Genomic DNA, 19,120 nt, shown 5'->3' with positions numbered 1-19,120 from the left:
TTGAGGGGTAGAGTTTTCAGGTGCCAGCACTCTCATGTATCTGCTACTCTTGTTCTCCTTAGTGGGAGAGATCGCAGCATTTGCTAGGAACTATCTGAAGAGACATGGTGGGTATCCGGAGGGCATCTGTAGATGGTAAATACTGCTGTCACTACGAGAGAATGTCCTCACTGCTGGTCTTACGATGAAGGGAAGCTCACTGAAGAAGCAGCTGAAGACAGTTGGACTTCTAACACTACCCAAAGGTATTCCTGCTCTGATACCGTGAAGCTTAGATGAGTGTCTTCCAACAAACTATGACCACCTTTTTTTGTGTTAGGTATGACTCCAACCAACTCAGAAATCTTCCTGATTCCCACTGACTCAAGTTTTGCTGGAGCTCTCTGATGCTATACTCGGTCAAGTGCTGCCTTGAGTTGCAAATGATGCTAAACACTGTATAATCATCAGCAAACCTGCCCACTTCTGACTTTACAATGGAGGGAAGGTCATTGATGAAGCAGCTGAAGATAGTTGGGCATAGGAAACTAGCCTAGGGCACTCCTGCAGAGATGATTTGGAGCTGAGGTGACTGACTTCCAACAACCAAAACCATCTTCCTTTGTGCCAGGGTATGACTCTGACCAACAGAGAGCTTTCCCTGATTCCCAATGCCCCTGTCCTTGCCCATGTTTAACCAGAATGTCTTGAGACTTCATGTGGTCCACAGTCAACATTGAAGACTTCCAAGGCAACTGCATCCTGACTGTGCCATCACAGGAACAGGTCAAACTCAGAGATGGTGATGGCCACATCTGTGATTCCTTACTCACATACAAACTTCAACATGATAGGTGATCACTCGGGGAAGGCTTCAAAGGACTGGCACATTATTGGAGGGGCTGGGTCAATAAACTTTTCAACTTAATTGATTGTGCTTTGTGCATAAACAGGCTTAGAAGAATAAAACCAGCTGTACACAAACAATCCCGGGACTTAGGCCTTTCTCTCTCTGAAGTGGCTACTCCATACATAGGATGTACCAACAACACAAATGAGCATCTGCCTGTTCTGTAAGGAGAGGCATTGTGCTCGAATCTCCTGGTGGATGTCACATCCCCATGGGGACTGAAGAACAGCTGCTAAAACAGTGAATGGAATCTCTTGACTCCAGCAGCAATGCCGGAACCCCAGTCGTTTCCCATTGGGACACTGTCTCTATTAACTACAATCAATATGCTTCATTTGAATCAATGAATCAGCATTTTATCTATCTCCAACAATTTTAATACAAATATTCCCCTCTGAGCCTGGTCACGCTTTGTCTCGTCTGGAGAAGCTGCAATTTTTTAAATCCAACTCTTGCAGCAAGGAAATCAAATTAATTGCAAATTAATTGTTTTCTCAGGGGGTGGGGGAGATGGAGCACCGCGTGAGACAATAGATTGCTTTGAGAACCACATTGCAATTAAATAGGAACTGGAGCACCATCTGGGCTTCAGACAGACAGGATGGAGCTCTGAGCCATAACAGACAGGCCGACAGAACACTGTAACACTGTGCAGGCCGGGAGTTGAAAGGATATGATCGTACATGGGGACTATCCTCACAAAGAACTGCAGTACCACTGCAGTTTTATCAGGCATTTTCATAGAAAATATTCATTCCATCAACGTAAAACAGTTTCTGAAAGTACAAAATTACCTAAAAAGCCTTTCAGGATTTGATACCAATTTGGAAGCTCATTTGAAGCGTCGGTCAGTAACTCACTCACCACTGAGTCAGAATGTTGTGCGTTCAGGTCCCATTCCAGAGAGCTATGCACACAGTCCAGCCTGGTACCAAAGGGAGTTCTGCACATTCACAGAAGTCACCTTTCAGAGAAGATGCTCTCAAACTTGGATAAAAGAGCCCTTGGCAGTGTGACAAGGAAGGGCAGTGTAGTGACTGTAACAAGGTCAGCCAGGTGGACCTCATATAATACAGTTCCCCGACTGGGGCTGTTAACCTGGTCCAATCAGGGAGCCCTGGCTGACAGATATAAACAGGAGTGTCAGGGGTTCAATTCACTTGGAGAGCTGGCTCTGAGGAAGCACAACTAGTGTCAAGCGCTATACTGCACAAATAAAGGGTGACTTGGTGATGGGATACTGGTCAGGCAGGAGAGCTATTTCTTGTGTCCAGCTAAACTTTTGTTCCTCAACCAACCTCATTAAATCTGATTTCCTAGTCACTATCAAGTGCTCAATACAAACTAGCTGCTGCCTTTCCCTTATTGTAACTGGACTGCACTTCAGGAAATCATCCTAAAGTTATGAATGATTCTTTACGTACATTGTTCCATCATTCTTTCAGTGTGTGACTCTGCAACACGACATTCCCTAACTGATAATCTATCGTTTTGGAGATGTAACTCAGTGATCTGATTGCTGTTTTGGCTTTGTTCAGTTTTGAATCTATAAAGCTCTATATCTCTTTCAATTTCACACTTAACAATTTCATCAGTGTTGCATGTGAGTTCCTCATTTTTCTTCCCATATACAGCACTTGTTTCTGCTAAATTCTATCGCAATTGTTTTTGCTTAACTGCCTAATTTATTAAGAATTGCAAAAGCAGCAGCCTTCTTAAAGAACTGACTACCTCCTCCCAGCATCTGAAACTATTACCAACTGGTATTACCTCTGAGCCATTGAGATATATTGGAAACAGCAGTGGTCTCTCACACAGATTCCTGAAGCATTTCACTCATGAAAGCTCCCTTTTCACAAAATCTCGAAAAACTTCCAGCGATTTTCTAGATGAGTCTGATTTCCCTGATGTGTCCCCATTCCCTCAGTATAGAATTCCTATAGTGTGGAAGCAGGCCTTTCGGCGCCATACTTACCCTCCAAAGAGTATCCCACCCAGACCCAGCCCCCTATCCCTGTAGCCCGGCATTTTCCATAGCTGACCCAGCGAGCCTGCACATCACTGGACAATTTCGCAAGGCCAGTCCAACCAATCTGCACACCTTTGTACTGTGGGAGGAAACCAGAGCACTCAAAGGAAACCCATGCAGATGCAGAGAGAACGTGCAAACTCCACAAAGACAGCCGCCTGAGGGTGGAGTCAAACCTGAGTCCCTGGCACTGTGAGGCAGTAATACTACCCACTGAGCCATTAAGCTGATCCATTCTCTCAATTTGGAACCATTCATGCATTTTGGAAGTCTAAACATAGGTTTCCGGGCATTCCAAACTGAATCTGGTGGATCTGTTCCTGTTCTTGATCACAATCATTTCTTCTCCTTGCTCTCATTGTTGATATGTTTCTCAACCTCATTCTCCTGCCTTTTCCCTGTAACACTTGATCCTTTTACTAATCAAGAACTATCCATCTCGTCTTAAATATGGTCAATGACCTGGCCTCCACAGCCCTCTGTGGCAATTGACACAGATTCAACACCCTCTGGCTGAAGAATTTCCTCCTCATCTCAGTTCTAAAGGGTTGTTCCTTCACTCTCAGGCTGTGCCCTTGGGTCCTGATCTCTCCTACATGTAAAAATATCTTCTCTACATCTACTCTTCCCACGCCTCTTGGTATTCGGTAAGTTTCACTCTGATTCCCCCTCATTCTTCTAAATTCCATAGAGTACAGTCCCAGATTCCTCAATCACTCCTCATAACAATAAGCCATTCATTCACAGACTCATTCCTGTGAACCTCCTCTGGACACCCTCTTGTGTTAGCACAATCTTCCTTAGATGTGGGGCCCAAAACTGTGCGCAATATTCCAAATGCAGTCTGACCAGAGCCTTATACAGCCTCAGTACTACATCCCTGCTTTTGTATTCTAGTCCTCTCGAAATGAATGCATTATGTTTATACACAGAAGTATGAATCCCATATATTTACAAACAAATGTACAGAAGGCAAGATATATATAGAGAAAAAGATATTAAGTAAGAGAAAATGGACGGGAAGAAAAATTATATTTTCACATTTTGCAAAATCTCCAATGATTAAAACTTGAAAGAATGAGCCTGCACACTTATAAAAACAAATTAGCGGACACGTTTTAGCTTATGGCAGTAATTTAAATGTATAATGTTAACAAAACATTACACTTAAATTGACAAACCCCAACATTTTTTGATGTCTTCAGAGGGTATCTGGCAGGCAAACAATGCAACCTTATTCCGTTTGAGTAGTTGGAAGTATTATCAATCTGTTCCAAGTTGCCATCACACAGCTCTGGAGCAGGTGGGATTTCAATGTGGGCCTCTATGGCTGAATCGTTTAGTGAGATTTTCAGCTTCTGGAGAAACAGGACCATTCATACGAAGACGTCACATAATTTGTTCCTTAATAATAGTGAACGTTGACAGCCTCCCCACTATTACTCTATGGTACAGGCCAGTGCTAGGACTTGTGGTCAAACTGAATAGTTTTAGGATCCATATACAGAGAAATCTTGATTATCCAAAGGACCCGGGCAGGCAGTATTTCGTTCGGTTAATTGAGTTCCAGATAATTTAATGCCAGGTAACAGTTTAGCCGAGCATCGGGACCTTGCAATCTTGCCGGATAATACGATATTCAGATATTTAAATGCAGGATAATAGAAGTTCCTCTGTAGAGGGGAATGAAAGGATTTGTTTTTCATTAAATCCTTTACTGAACAAAACATGATACTTTGCTCCAACTATCAAAATCTAATCATTAATAGTTCCTTTTTTCTGATAATTGTTTTTCTTTGTTTTTGGTAGCTTTATTGATTCATTGTTGCAAAATACTATTCAGCTGAGGCACTTTATTCAAAACGTAAAACAAAAATGGAAGATGGTGGCAAAAATATAACCTTATTTAATGCCATCTGCAGCACAGCTTGTTTGAGGATAGCTAATGGGATTACACTGCTTATCTGCAATTGTGCAAACTATTAATGATCCTCTCCTTCACTTCTGCAAAAACCTCCAGGAGGGTTTACTGCTCCATTACATTTCTCAGAGGGTAAGTGAAACTAATGTAAAGAAAACAGAAAATCCTCAAAGTTGGTACATCCCAATATTTGTTAGACTATTGCTTCTGAGTATACACTCATTGGAACACAGCTTCTGGAATATTGTCTAATTAGAAACCCAGGATCATAATAGGGAGTCAGATCTCATCAAAACTCAAATACAAAACTAGGTGGAGCCCTTGTGCTGCAATGGTGGTATCTTTACCCCTGAACTAGGAAGTCCCACCTGCTCCAGGTTAATTAGAAAGTTTAAAAAAACAAAAAGTAGGTGGTAGATCCACATGTGATAACAACATTATACTTTCAGTGAACTGACAGACTTCCTCTTCCACATTTTCCAACCTTGTTGATGACCAGCCCCATTAGGTGCTCAGTCCATCAACCTGTTACTCCAAAAATAAGTGCCACACTGTTTCTTTCTTTGTCATTCAGTGACACAACTCAAACTGCTGACAAATCATCACAGCTCCAAGACTGTAATATCATCACAATAAACAAACACAAGGTCTATATTCATTAAAACTGTAAGATATAGGAGGAGAATTCAGCCATTTGGCCCATCAAGTCTGCTCTGCCATTCGGTCAGGTTTTGCAATCCTGCCTTCTCCCTGTAATCTTTGATCCCCTTACTCATCAAGAACCTATGTATCTTGGTCTTAAGATGCATAGGATCCATGGTGACTTGGTCACATGGATTCAGAATTGGCTTGCCCATAGAATGCAGAGGGTAGTGGTGGAAGGATGTCTTTTTGGCTGGCGGTCTGTGACTTCGAGGAATTCCGTAGGGATCCATATTGGGACCTCTGATGTTTGTGATATATATAAAGAACTTGGATGAAAATGTAGATGCTTGAATTAGTAAGTTCGTAGATGACACAAAGATCTGTGGAATTGTGGTAGAAGCTTGTCAACTGATATAGATCAGTTGCAGATATGGGCGGAGGAAAAGCAGATGGAGTTTAATCTTGGTAAGTGTGAAGTTTTGCACTGTGGGAGATCAAACACGAAGTAAAAGTATACAGTTAAATGCAGGACCCTGAACAGCACTGATGCACAGAGGGATCTTGGGGTTCAAGTCCTTAGCTCCCTGAAAGTGGCCACACAAGTAGATAGGGTGGTAAAGAATTGCCCGACCAATAAATGCTTGCCTTTATTGGTCAGGGAATGGAGTACAAGAGTCAGGATAAAGTGAGAAATGCAGATGCTGGAGATCAGAGTCATCATTCCTGATGAAAGGCTTATGCCCGAAACGTCAAGTCTCCTGCTCCTCAGATGCTGCCTGACCTGCTGTGCTTCTTCCAGCGCCACACTTTTTGACTACAAGAGTGAGGATGTCGTGTTGTGGTTTTATAAGACTTTGGTTAGGCCACACTTAGAGTATTGCATTTAATTCTTGTCACCACATTACAGGAAGGATGTGGAGTATTTGGAGAGGGTGCAAAAGAAGTTTACTAGGATGCTGCCTGGATTAGCGGGTATGGGATATAAGGAGAGTCTAGAAAACCTCAGATTGTTTTCTTTGGAGCGATGGAGGCTGAGGGGAGACATGATAGATTTCTATGAAATTATGAGATGCATAGATAGGGATGAAGGTCAGAATCATTCTCCCAGAGTTGAAATGTCTAATACTATTTAAGGTGAGAGGGGGAAAGTTCAAAGGAAATGTGAGGGGCAAGTTTTTTTTAAACACACAGCATGGTAGGAGTCTAGAACACGCTGACAGGGATGATGGTGGAGGCAGATATGATTGGGATATTTAAGACACTTCAAGATAAGGACATGAATATGCAAGGAAGATGGACCAAGGGCAGGTAGAAGGGATTAGTTTAAGTCGGTGTCATGCTCAGCACAAAATTATGGGCCAGTAGGCCTGTTCTACCTTCTACATTCTAAACCACTCAATGACTTAGCCTCCACAGGCCTCTGTGGCAATGAGGTCTCAGCTATTAGGATAATGGTTCTTCAGCAATCAAAATACAACTGACGAGGTCACAACAGCATAATTTGTGATCAAGATGTAATTTTAAAATACACAGCCCAATATGGCAAACCACACAAAGGTCACCATACACAACAGCAAGCCTTCCATTGACCCAATGAATATCAGAAGTGGTCAACGTCATGCCCAGTACATTTCCGGGTCTGGAGAAAGCCCGGAGGATGTCTCCTTTGCAACAATATAAGCTGATGTGTACTTGTAGTGAAACACAATAATGCCACAAAGTAGCATATGGATTAGCTGAGAAAATGGCTCTTACCAACTGCACCAGAAGTTGACTGACCTGTGATTCTCACAGCTCTTCCAGTTAATATATTAAAACTTGCACCACTTCCTCCTGCGTCCCTCAAGGCTACCACTAACTGTCACACCAATAGTTTCATTTCTACTTGAGCCAGATAGCTCCATGCATTGCAGTGCAATTCAATCAATCAGTTTAATAAAAGGTACCTACACCACTGGGGTCAAAGCAAGTTCCACTCTTGGTCCCGGGAGCATGCTCCAGCCTATTCTTACACTATTGCAGGCAATGATTTATCCATCAATCAGAGTAAAGACGTGCTAACCTTACAAATGTAAACAACATCACTGTCTCTTTAAAAATAAAAATGTCCTCCTTCCCACTCCCACAATTTACACATATTCTTGTTTATGAGATGGCATGTGGGATTACCACCTTAACTGTCAATCAAGAAGTATGAGTGAGTTTAGAACTTATTTTTAAAATCAGCTTTACGGAAAAATGCCATAATAATCACCCACTGGAAAACTTGTAAATGTAGAATTAGAGATTGATATATTATTGCACAAACAATTCAAGGACTTACATGTGATGCAAATTAAGGCTTTCTTGAAGAATTCTGGGTATTACATATAAGATTGTAAGGCCATAAATGCAGGTGGTTCAACCCACTGAATCTGCAAAATGATCCTGGCTGATCTGATAATCCTCAACTCCACTTTCTCATAACCTTTGATTTCCTCTCTGATTAAAAATATGTCTATCTCAGCATTGAATATATTAAACAACACAGATTCAATAGCGTGCTGTAGTAAAGAATTCCAGTTTCACTACTCTCTAAGGGAAAAAAAAATTCCTCCTCATCTCTCCCTTAAATTGGTGATCCCATACTCTGAAATATGTCCTTTGGTCTTGGGGAAAGGAATCTCTCCACATTACTCTGAAAAGCCCAAGAATTGTGTAGGCTTCAATAAGGTTGCCTCTTATTCTTCTAAACTCTCACTTCTAATGGGTATAAGACCAACCTACTCAACCTCCTCTCACAAGAAAATCTCTCTACCAACCCATTGAACCTTTTCTGGACGGCCTTCAATGAGAGTATATCTTTCCTTAAACAAGGAAACCAAAACTGTTCACCGGCGTGGTCTGACAACTTCCTGGACAGATTCAGCAAGGCCTTGCTACTTTTACACTCCACTCCTTTTGAAATGAAGGGCAAGAGACACAAGCATTTATAAAAATGTAGCAACAGGCTTACTGGCGTTAAGTTAATCAACTAGCTAACCAAAGGCCTCAACAAATGATCTGGGACTTTGAGATGAAATTGATGATATAAATCTGGAATAGAAAACTAATCTCAGTGATGGTGATCATGAAATGACATTTTCATAAAACCAATATGATTCACTAATAACCTTTAGGGAAGGAAATCTGCTGTCCATACCACAACAATGTGGTTGACATTTAATTCATCCCTGAAAAAAAGGTCAAGCTGTATTCTTTCTTAACCCCTTGATATTCAATGAAGGTCTTACCATCACAGAAACACTCAATATCAGTAATAATGGGAAAATTAACAGGCACAACCACATAAAACTTCAGCTACAACAGCAGGTTACAGGCTAGGTATTCCGCAGATGACTGACCACTTGGCTCCTTAAAACCACAACGAGTGACAAGCATCTAGAATACTCTTGACTTGCCTGAGTGACTTTTACTCCAATGACACTCAAGTTTAAAATGATTCGGGACAAAGGAAACCCTTTTGATTTGCACCCATCCAACCATGTTCATAGTAGCAACTGTGTGTGCCAACTACAAGAGGCACAGCAACATCTTACCCTGATTTCTTGCACAGCAAACCTACAACCTTGACCACCAAGAAGGGCAACGGCCACAGCTGTATGGAATCACCATCATCTGCAAGCTGCCTTCCCATTTATACACAATTCTAGATTAGAAATACATCTCTATTTGTTCACCAATGCGGTGTCAAAACCATGGAATTCCCTCCCTCAGATCACTTTAGGAGGGTCTGCATCATACAAATGACTGTGGTGGCTGACGGTGGAGAATCACCACCTCTGATCCAGGGCAGTTAGTTTTTGCCTGAGTAGGGCATTACTGTCAGTGAGAAGTGGAGACAGGGGCAGCAAGAATACAGAGTACAGTAGTCCACAATGAAACCTGTGAATTGTGGTGAAGGGAGGCTGTGAAGAAATAGAGCAAAATTGTGAAAGGAATTCTAAACACAAATGAGAAAATACGACATGAATGGAAGCTAGCAGAGGTCAGAACAATAGCTCATTAAAACTCAACACAGGATAGGGTCTAAGTGACAGCTCAACAGGAGTTTAATTGCTCTGCAGCTCATAACAATAGGTGACCAGAAGCAGCTAAAACATGATGACAGTGAAAGTAAAATACAAGTAATCTGAAGTGTGGTTTTGGCAATGCTGAATCAAATCTATAATTATCTTTAGTCTTTAACTATAATTTATTTTTATTAATGTACCTGGACAATTTGTAAAATTATGACAGAAAAAATATTTCTTAACATCATACAAGCAAGAGATGCTACAACATCCATTATGTCAATTAGGCCGAAGTCTACCCATCAGACAAAGCCTTCAAGTGCCCTTTAAGCTTCTTATTTCCAGAGAGTAAAGATTATTGGAAAAACAAAGCTCTCTTCCCATACCAGATTAAGAGTTCCCCGAAATGGTTGTAGCAGGTTTATAATAAAATAAATAGACTTCCTTTCTGCAAACCTCTAAGCATCCTCTATTCCAGTTTCAATCTGAAACTTGAATTCAAATGAATTGAATATGCCATATGTCAATTAAAATTGGATTATTTTCTTCAATAGCAAATATAGAAAATCAAGATTTGGAGATGCAGGTGTTGGAATGGGGTGTACAAAGTTAAAAATCGCATAACACCAGGTTATAGTCCAACAGGTTTAATTGGAAGCACACTAGCTTTCAGAGCGTCGCTCCTTCATCAGGTGATAGTCACCTGATGAAGGAGCGACGCTCCGAAAGCTAGTGGGATTCCAATTAAACCGGTTGGACTATAACCTGGTATTGTGTGATTTTTAACTTCATAGAAAATCAAGCAATTGAAGTTGAGAAAATCTTAACTTAAGCTGCAATACAAATTGATGATAGAGAAGTAAGTGCATATTTTCTAGAATAACTTCCAAAATTAAGCCCAAGATCATTGCCTCCCCAAACAGATTTATGTTTTCTTCTACTGCAGGTTTCTATAATTATGCAAAGGCAATAAAATAGTGGGTGGATGCAGATAGGTCTGACCTGGGAGGAACTGACAATTCTTCTCTTGTCTCGGCACCAGTCCATGCACAGCACTTTGTTTCCATGGCCTTTTAGAGTCCGTCTTGTCTTCATCACAAACTGTCCAAGTGCCTCTGTTCGCTCAGCCACCTGGTGAACTGGTAAGGACAGCAGAGGAGGAAACATTTGATAATCTTTAAAAAACACAATGACTGAGAGATTATAAAATGGTTTTGTATCATGACATTCGAAATGGATACCAGATCTTCGCTTTGGCAAATATAAACAGCAGAATTTCAACATGGACTGCCCTGGACACTGTCTGGTATCAATTTAATCTTCGTTCATTGTACACAGTTTAACCCCTACATAAAAATGCACATTATACCTTCCTGCACCGAATCATTTAGGAAGACTTCAATGTAAATCTAACTTAATAGTGAATTATTCAGACAGCCTCAGGCTAATCTGTGGCAGATGAAGACAGAGTGGTCCTGCCCCTGTCAGCACTCTTTACAGAAGTGTCAATAACCGAAAGACTGAATGTATAGAACGCCCCCTTCAGTTTATTAAAAAACATGATCCCAATTTCATGGTCTCCACCAGCAAAGATTAAATGTGGGCAGAGCTACAAAGCTGAATACAATGCAATTTGATTCCAAAATTAGTAGATGAAACTGAATAATTCCAACTGAGGATAAGAATTATATTAGCATCCCTGACAACTGAGGAAGTCACTGCTCCACCTGAAAGTAACAGTTACATCTTCAACTCTGCATTATTCCCTACTAGTAATCAGAAGTACCTTGCCATTTAAAACAGATGGTTCCTATACTGATTTGTATCTTCATCATATTAATACTCACTAAGCCTGTGCCAAACGAAAACAGCATATTTAACACTGACCGTTCACATAGGAAGCACAGTAGATCAATTAATATTCCTTCAAATGTACATTGTAACTCCAGTGGAGAAGCAAATGGACTATATACTGCAGAATAAAGCATAAAGGGAAAAGAGCAAATAAAAGAAATGTGAAAACAATATCTGATGCCAGAACAAGTGGGTCATTAAGCAATAGGACTGTTGTAAAAATCCAGCTGGTTCATTTATGTCCCTTAGAGAAGTAAACTTGCTCTCATTATCCATTCTAGATCTATGTGTGACCAGAAGGTCCATTGTCATCTTCTTAGGCTAATTAAGGATCGACAATAAATAACGGGCTGGTCAGCCTTGCCCACAACTTGAGAATGAGTGACTGAGATCTTCTTATGCGTCCTATAAAATGAATTAAGGATTTTTAAAAGTCTTATATCACTCTCAAATGCAGTTCAAAGAAATCCAGACACATTTATTGAAAGTTCATACTTCTCAGAAATAGTGCTGTGATAGATATTCTACATTTGAAAGCCGTCTCTCCTGAGATTGCATAGCCAATGTTATCTATCTGCGCAATAACCTCTGATCAATGCAGCAAGGTCTGCTTTGTCAGTTGTAGTAAGCTTCCTTTGTCAGCTTCCTGGTTCCCATTCAGGTAAAACAAAGTGAAAACATTTAATACAGTTCATTACATGCTTTTGATTTTTTTTTCCATTTTACAGTCCAGATTTTCCACTTGTCTCCAACAAACCATTAACCTTTCGCCATCACTGCAAGGCAGAAAGCCCAGAGCTGTGTCCACAGCTCAGATCACAACATGTCTTTTTTTAATCTAACATTTCTTGAGAAAGTAATTCATTACTTTGTTGCTAGGCCATGCAAACATACCATTAGCAACACAACAGCACAAGAGCACAAGGACAAAGTGCCACAGTCTTCACGATCGGGTTAATCCATGGTCCATTATCCATCATAAAATTGGAAAACAGGATGGAATCAATAAAGAGGCCTTGACAAGAGCCAAGATATTGACAATTCCGAAAGGGTAAAGATTTGTTTTAAATGGGTCAGCACGGCCCCAAGGAAAAGAGACCTGAAGCAAAACAAAAATTCAAATTTGCTACTTTAGGTTAAATTGTATTTCTTGAATTTTCTTCCTTTGATAAAAATATGTGCATTCAAATGCAAAGCATAAATGGTATCCTTCTGCTGATTTTTCTCATCTCACCAATTTTGTCACTTTAGCAACATCAGACACTGAGTGATGAATGAGTCAAAAGACATGGTAAATGGCCCTGATGCTGGTTTATCTGATCTATTATAACTGGTCCTTAAGAGTCTCATAGGAGATGCTGCTCTCTGGTAAATTAGCGAGTAATAGATTATTTGTTGATTGTTCCTGGATACTGTCGAGCAGACTCTGGTATGAGGAAGGGACAGTGGCTCAGTGGTTAGCATTGCTGCCTCATAGCTCCAGGGACCTGGGTTCAATTCCAGCCTCGGACGACTGTCTGCGTGGAGTGTGCACATTCTCCCTGTGTCTGTGTGTGTCCCCTCTGGGTGCTCCAGTTTCCTCCCACAGTCCAAAGACGTGCAGGTTAGGCGGATTGACCATACTTAAAAATTACCCCATGCTGTGTAAATTAGGTGGGTAAGCCATGGTAAAATCCCCATATAGGGTTGGGGTGGGGTTTAGGTCTGGGTGGGACGCTCTTCAAAGAATCAGTGCAGACCTGATGGGTCGAATGGCCTCTTTCTGCCCTGTGGGGATTCCATGATCCTAAGGGAGGTGGCCATATCTGGTTGCACAGAACGCATATTGGCCCAGTTATAAAATACATTGGATATGCTCAAACTCCTTCAGAGTCTCAGAAAACAAATTCCGAACTGGTAATTCAGATCAGATATTCAAGTGAGTAAACACTTGAGAGCCAGTTCATGAAGAAATGGAGAGATCGGATGAGATTTGTTGATCTCAATATATCAAGGATTTGAGGGAACACAGCAATTGTCCTGCTCAGAAATGGCTATAGGGAAAGACCTGGGGATGAACCTGGTGGGATAAATTTGGTGTAGTGCAGGTGTTCTCAATCTTATTGCTCCCAAGACCACCTCTTGAGTTATAGAAATTCGCCCGGGTTCCTGTAGGGTAACTATTTCTTCCCTGTATTAACCAGTGATACTCAAATTAAAATAAAACCAGAGAGGAGAAAAATATACAGATTTAAATTTATCTGTTTTGCTTACAACTTGGTTGCTAACGTCCAGTCTTTCCCCTCTCTTGTCTGACATTGTCTGTTCTCTCCAAAATCCAACTGACCAGGAAGACCTCACATCATTAGTCTTCAAACGTTCAGATTCCTTTACCTTTAACAAGCATTTTCTAAAAATTCTATTTGTCTCAATATGCTACTGGACACAAATAGAATTCCCAATGGCCGACCAGATTATACTTTGGATGGATGGATGGAGAGAGGGAAACTACATGCATGAGATGGAACCAAGGAGAAATCAAAGTAGCAAAAAAGAAACATGGGGATGGAGGACCATTTATCAAACAATTTGGTGCAAGTAATCATTTCACTGGGGAAACAGGAGCTGAAGCTTCAAGTCAGGGCAATGATCCTCGGTGCTGTATGTCCAACAACTCAGTATCTTATTTTAATGTCCTATTCCAGCTTTCCATCCTTGCTCTGTGTCCACTCTGTGCATGAACCTTCTTCTGATTTCTTTATAGACTTCATCCTGTATCCTGTGTGATTTCTGACAGATTCTTCCTTGAGTAAACTCTTATTGAATGGCATCTTGTGATTGACGAAGCACCTTGTAGAGATTCCAATTCTGAATGGTCTATTATCGTATCAGTTTGTTTTTTGTAGACACAATCTGGTTGTTTTTGGCAGACTCTTTAAACCCTTGTATGGATCACCCAGTGACTGACAGCTCCTGTTATACTGGATAGATGTTGGTTTATATAGAGTACCATATTTAACAACTGGGAGACTTCACTGTGTCTCCAATGTTCTTTGAAACAGGACACTCTCCCATTGCTTTGGCATTCATTTTTCTTCTTAAACCAAAGTTGCATTTAAAAACAGGTAACATTTCTGCACTGGTAGCAGGCAGGAGAACATCTGTGAGCATGGCACCATGTGAAAGATTCATTCACATCTGTTCTCCTGAAGTGGGTTGGCTCGCTCCTTTCAACTTTACTTACAATATGTTCTTGATGGGGACTGGTATAAATATTCCAAGCACTGTCCAATTATAAGAAACCCCATTCTTGAAAATCTTTCACAAGAATAGCACAGGGCATCGCTGGGTAAAAGCAAATATGCCCAGTTTATCCTAGAAACGATTTACTGATTATTTTAAGATCTACACACACACCCTTTGCAACCATCTATGCAATTACTGATTATTTTAAAACACAGACACACACTAAGCAACCACCTATGCAATTATTGATTATTTTAAAATACACACACACATCGACACACAGACAGTTAGCAATCACCTATCCAATTACTGATGGATTTTAAAATCCACACACAGACTTAGCAACTACCTCTACAATTACTGCTTATTTTAAAATCCACAAAGACATGAAACACATTTAGCAACTATCAATACTGATTATTACAGAAACCCCATCCCCCCCCCACACACACAGTTAGTGATAATTTTAAAATCCACATCACACACACATCTCTCCATGATTAATGCTGCAGTTTTGGATTATGCCCTGGCTCAAGCTGGAGCCATGACAGGGAGGGCTGGCAGAACACCCAAGGCAGACACCGTCCATGTTCAGTGTGAGAGCAGACTGCCTGGGCCCTGGTGCTGCTGCTGTACTCACGCTCCACATCATGAAGCTTCGCTCTCTCCTCTTCCAGTTTCCCCTTCAGCGTCTCTGCTTCCTCCCTTAGCGACGACACGGACTCATTCTCCTGCAGCCCCTCGGTTGCCATCTTTTTGACACCAAGAAGGAAACAAAAACAAGATTTCTTTTTTAAAAAAAAACACAAACAAAGGCAAGGATTTTTCTCCCTGCGTTTAGATGCTGTTTGTTGTCGGGAATGATACCCAAAGCCCAGCTCAAACAGTTAGATGGAGGCTGGCTGACGTCAGTGGGAGGATACATCAGCCTCTAAGCGGCAAGATTTCCATTCTGAAATGACCAGGGTTGATCAATCAGGCAGCCAAGCTGACCAGACAAGGATCAGGAGGAGAGCATTCACACCCAGACAGTTTACCCTCCCCTGTGTGGGTGTGCGTGTGACCCTACTGGTTAGCTATCAGTTTCAAAATGTGACATTTCCCAAGCCAACACTGAAAGAATCCCCAAACCCAGGATACACTTGTACCCACCGCGTTCCTGCAGTAACACTCTCCAGGTGAAGGATGTCTATAATCTGCCCCGTGCATCTCTCTCCACAATTTCTCCAGACTCCCTCCACCCAAAGATGTGAACTGCGCCACCACACACTGGAGTTATTCCCACATTTTTTTTAAAACATGAAAATATTAAACGGGGGAAGGGTTGATTCTATTATTTCATTAGTGTCTTCCTGTCGTGGAAGGTTTGTATGGTCTCATTTTGCAAAGAGCTGGAAAAATTGCAGTCTATTAATGTGGATGCACGGACACTGGACAAATGTCCTGCTCGTTTTTAAGAGGTGCTAACTCAGACTGGTTTCCACTCACTGTGTTCTCAATATGGGTTAAACCCCCAACCACCATTAACAGCGCAGAATGATAAACACAGAAACCGCTGGTCAGACTGTATATGTGGAGACAGAAACCAGCACCACTAAAAAGTAGGGAACGGTAGGATTCAATGTTCAACAATTGCCCATCACAATCACTGCTCCCATTTCCTTCAAAACATCTTGAGCTTTACTCAGTGCAATCCATAATGTTACAGACCTGAAATGTTAACCTGGTTTCTCACTCCACAGATGCTGCCTGACTGTGAAGAATTTTGAGCATTTTCTGTATTTTTTTCCAGGTTTCCAACAGATGCAGTGCTAATGTTTTTCTTCACTTGTTTCAGCAATCAACACATCTGATGCTGGACCACCATCTGTTGACCATCCCTTATTGTCTCAGAGAATGTGATGTGAGGGTGGTACAGTGGCTCAGTGGTTAGCACTGCTGCCTCACAGCACTAGGAATTCAAGTTCGATTCCAGACTCGGGCAACTGTCTGTGTGGAGTTTGTACGTTCTCCTTTTGTCAATGAGAGTTTCCTCTGGGTGCTCTGGTTTCCTCCCACAATCCAAAGATGTGAGGATCAGATGAATTGGCCATGCTAAATTGCCCATAGTGCTAGGTGCGTTAGTAAGAGGGAAATGAGTCTGGGTGGGTTACTCTTCGGAGGGTCGGTGTGGACTTGTTGGGCCAAAGGACCTGTTTCCACACTGTATGGAATCTAATCTTAGCTTAAGTCTGTGTAGTCTACAAACTATACATCCACAGGACAGTTTGCGGGGAGCTTCTGTGAATTTGAACCACTGACAATTAAAGAATGGCATATTGTTGCAAGGGAAAGAATGGGGTTTAAGTTGGAAGGAAATTTATGGTAGAGATTTTCATTCAGAAGGTGTTGTCTAAGGAGCCTTGGAGAGTTGTGCTGTGCACCTTGTAGATGGTACACATTCTTGGCACTGTGGGAGAGGATGCTTAAGGTGGGTTAGTTGGGGTATCAACCAGGGTGGGTTGCTTTGTCCTTAATGTTGTGAAAATTCTTGAACATTGTTGGAGCTGCACTCATCCTGGCAAATAAACAATATTCCACCACGGTCCTGACTTGTTCCCATTGATTGAAAATATAAAACCCACCCCTCTGTGTCTCACGCTGTTCAGCTTTGAGTGCTGCACCTATCCAGGCCAAGTGGACAGTATTCCATCAGACTCCTGAATTGTGTCTTGTAGCTGGCAGACAGGCTTTGGGGATTCAGGAGGTGAACCCTCAGCTTCTGAACTGCTCTTTTAGCTGCAGTGTTTATCAGGCCCATTTATAACCTTCAGGATTGTGATGGTATGGGATTCAGGGATGGTAGGGGCACATAGAATAGTACAGCACAGAAACAGGCCCTTCAACTCACCATGTCTGTGCTGACCATGATGCCATTCTAAACAAATCCCATCTGCCTGCACATGGTCCATATCCCTCTATTCCCTGCCTATTCCTGTGTATATCTAAAGGACTCTTAAACATTATTATTGTATCTGCTTCTACCACCTGCCTTGACAGTGAATTCCAGGCACCTGCCACCTTCTGTGTAAAAAACCTGCTTTGCACATCTCCTTTAAACTTTACCCCTCGCACCTTAAACCTATGCCCCCTTGTATTTGAGATTCCAACCTGGGAAAAAGATCCCGACTATTTGATTCTCTGTGTTGTTGAAGGTAATTGACTGGCACTTGTGTGGTGTGAATGCTACTTGCTATTTATCAGCTCAAGCCCAAATATTATTCAGGTCTTGCTGTGTGTGAGCTTCATTATTGGGAGAGATACAAATGGAAATTGTATAACAAGCAGCAAAAATCCCTACTTCTAACTATATGATGAAAGAAAATAATTGATGAGGCACCTGCAGATGACTGGAAATTCAACTTTAAAGGAATGAATTACATACTTACATTGCCAATGGTTCTAATATTAACTGGAGAAATGTTTGATTTATGGACATTAAACTCAGAAGAGGTCATTATCCAATGGTGCCATCAACTATCAAATCCAATTGAATTTTCCTAACCATTCCACTTAGTCTACAATATTACCTTTCTTCAAGTGCTAATCGAGCTCCCTCTTAAAAGACACGATTACAATGTGAACGAATTTCCATTTTGTACCAAATATTAAATTTGAAAATCTGGCACCATCACCTGACTTGACTAGGAATGAAAGGTCACACCATTAGTTTGAGTTTGGAGTGTAAATTACATGTTGTTTCATGTATCGAATGTTTAGGGATTTGTTGGACTCCATGGCACTTTACTGGCTAATCTGACATAGATTTCAGCACCTTGAAAGCACTCCCTGTATCTGCAACTAAAAAGATGGCTAAAGGTCTAGTTGGGCAGCAGTGAATCAATGTTCTGTCTAGTTTGAACAAGTTAGTTGTTTCCTGTGAACCAGTGATTCACTCAACTCTAATGGGCATTAATGTAATTTACTTCAAATCTCAATCACTTCATATGAATAAAGTCTTCTAGGATCATACTCAGACTGAATTGGAACTCCTGTGTGAAGTGCTTTTACTCCGCACTGACATTGCACAGTGGACTGCCATAATAGAATGGACTGCAATATCTAAAATGTGGTGGACGTAGGGCCAACAGTGACTTTCAGAAGGGAATGGGCTAAAGGCTTGAAATGGAAGTGTTTGCAGACGATGGGGAAAGAGCATGAGAAAGGGAATCATTGAGTAGTTCTGTCAAAGGCACTGATTGGCATTCTGGCCTGGACAATCCTATAAAAGTAAAAGCAGTTTAAATGCTAGATCAGGATCTGTTCAAACACATAGAAGCACAGTAAGTGCAGGATTTCTCAATGGACATTCTTTTAGAGACATTAATAATCCAGTTTAACTGACCATGTGAAGCTGCTGAGGTTTGAGGCCTATAATAATTCCGAGAGATATGAATGCTGATTACATTCACATTCTCTCCGTTAACTTGTTAAAACATATTTGAAGTTTGAATTGTGTTTGCTAA

At 41.2% G+C, this 19,120-nt stretch overlaps 1 protein-coding gene across 2 annotated transcripts in view; it reads right to left on the bottom strand.

Moving 5' to 3' along the window:
- gnb5b (guanine nucleotide binding protein (G protein), beta 5b) overlaps positions 1–19,120 on the bottom strand; it is a 79,077-nt gene that overhangs the window by 51,513 nt on the left and 8,444 nt on the right. The window contains exons 3-4 of one of the 2 annotated variants that reach the window (XM_072565075.1): positions 15,256–15,367; positions 10,539–10,675 (exon numbers count right to left, since the gene is read on the bottom strand). In XM_072565075.1, coding sequence (XP_072421176.1) covers positions 10,539–10,675; positions 15,256–15,367 — 249 coding nt within the window. Of the gene's footprint in view, positions 1–10,538; positions 10,676–12,284; positions 15,045–15,255; positions 15,368–19,120 lie in introns of those variants that run through there. The other variant, XM_072565076.1, reaches the window with a different exon arrangement.

This window comes from Chiloscyllium punctatum, chromosome 48, assembly GCF_047496795.1.
Source record: "Chiloscyllium punctatum isolate Juve2018m chromosome 48, sChiPun1.3, whole genome shotgun sequence".
NCBI lineage: Eukaryota > Metazoa > Chordata > Chondrichthyes > Orectolobiformes > Hemiscylliidae > Chiloscyllium > Chiloscyllium punctatum.
Note: the sequence above shows the minus strand (reverse complement) of the source record. Positions and strands in the feature narration are given on the sequence as shown.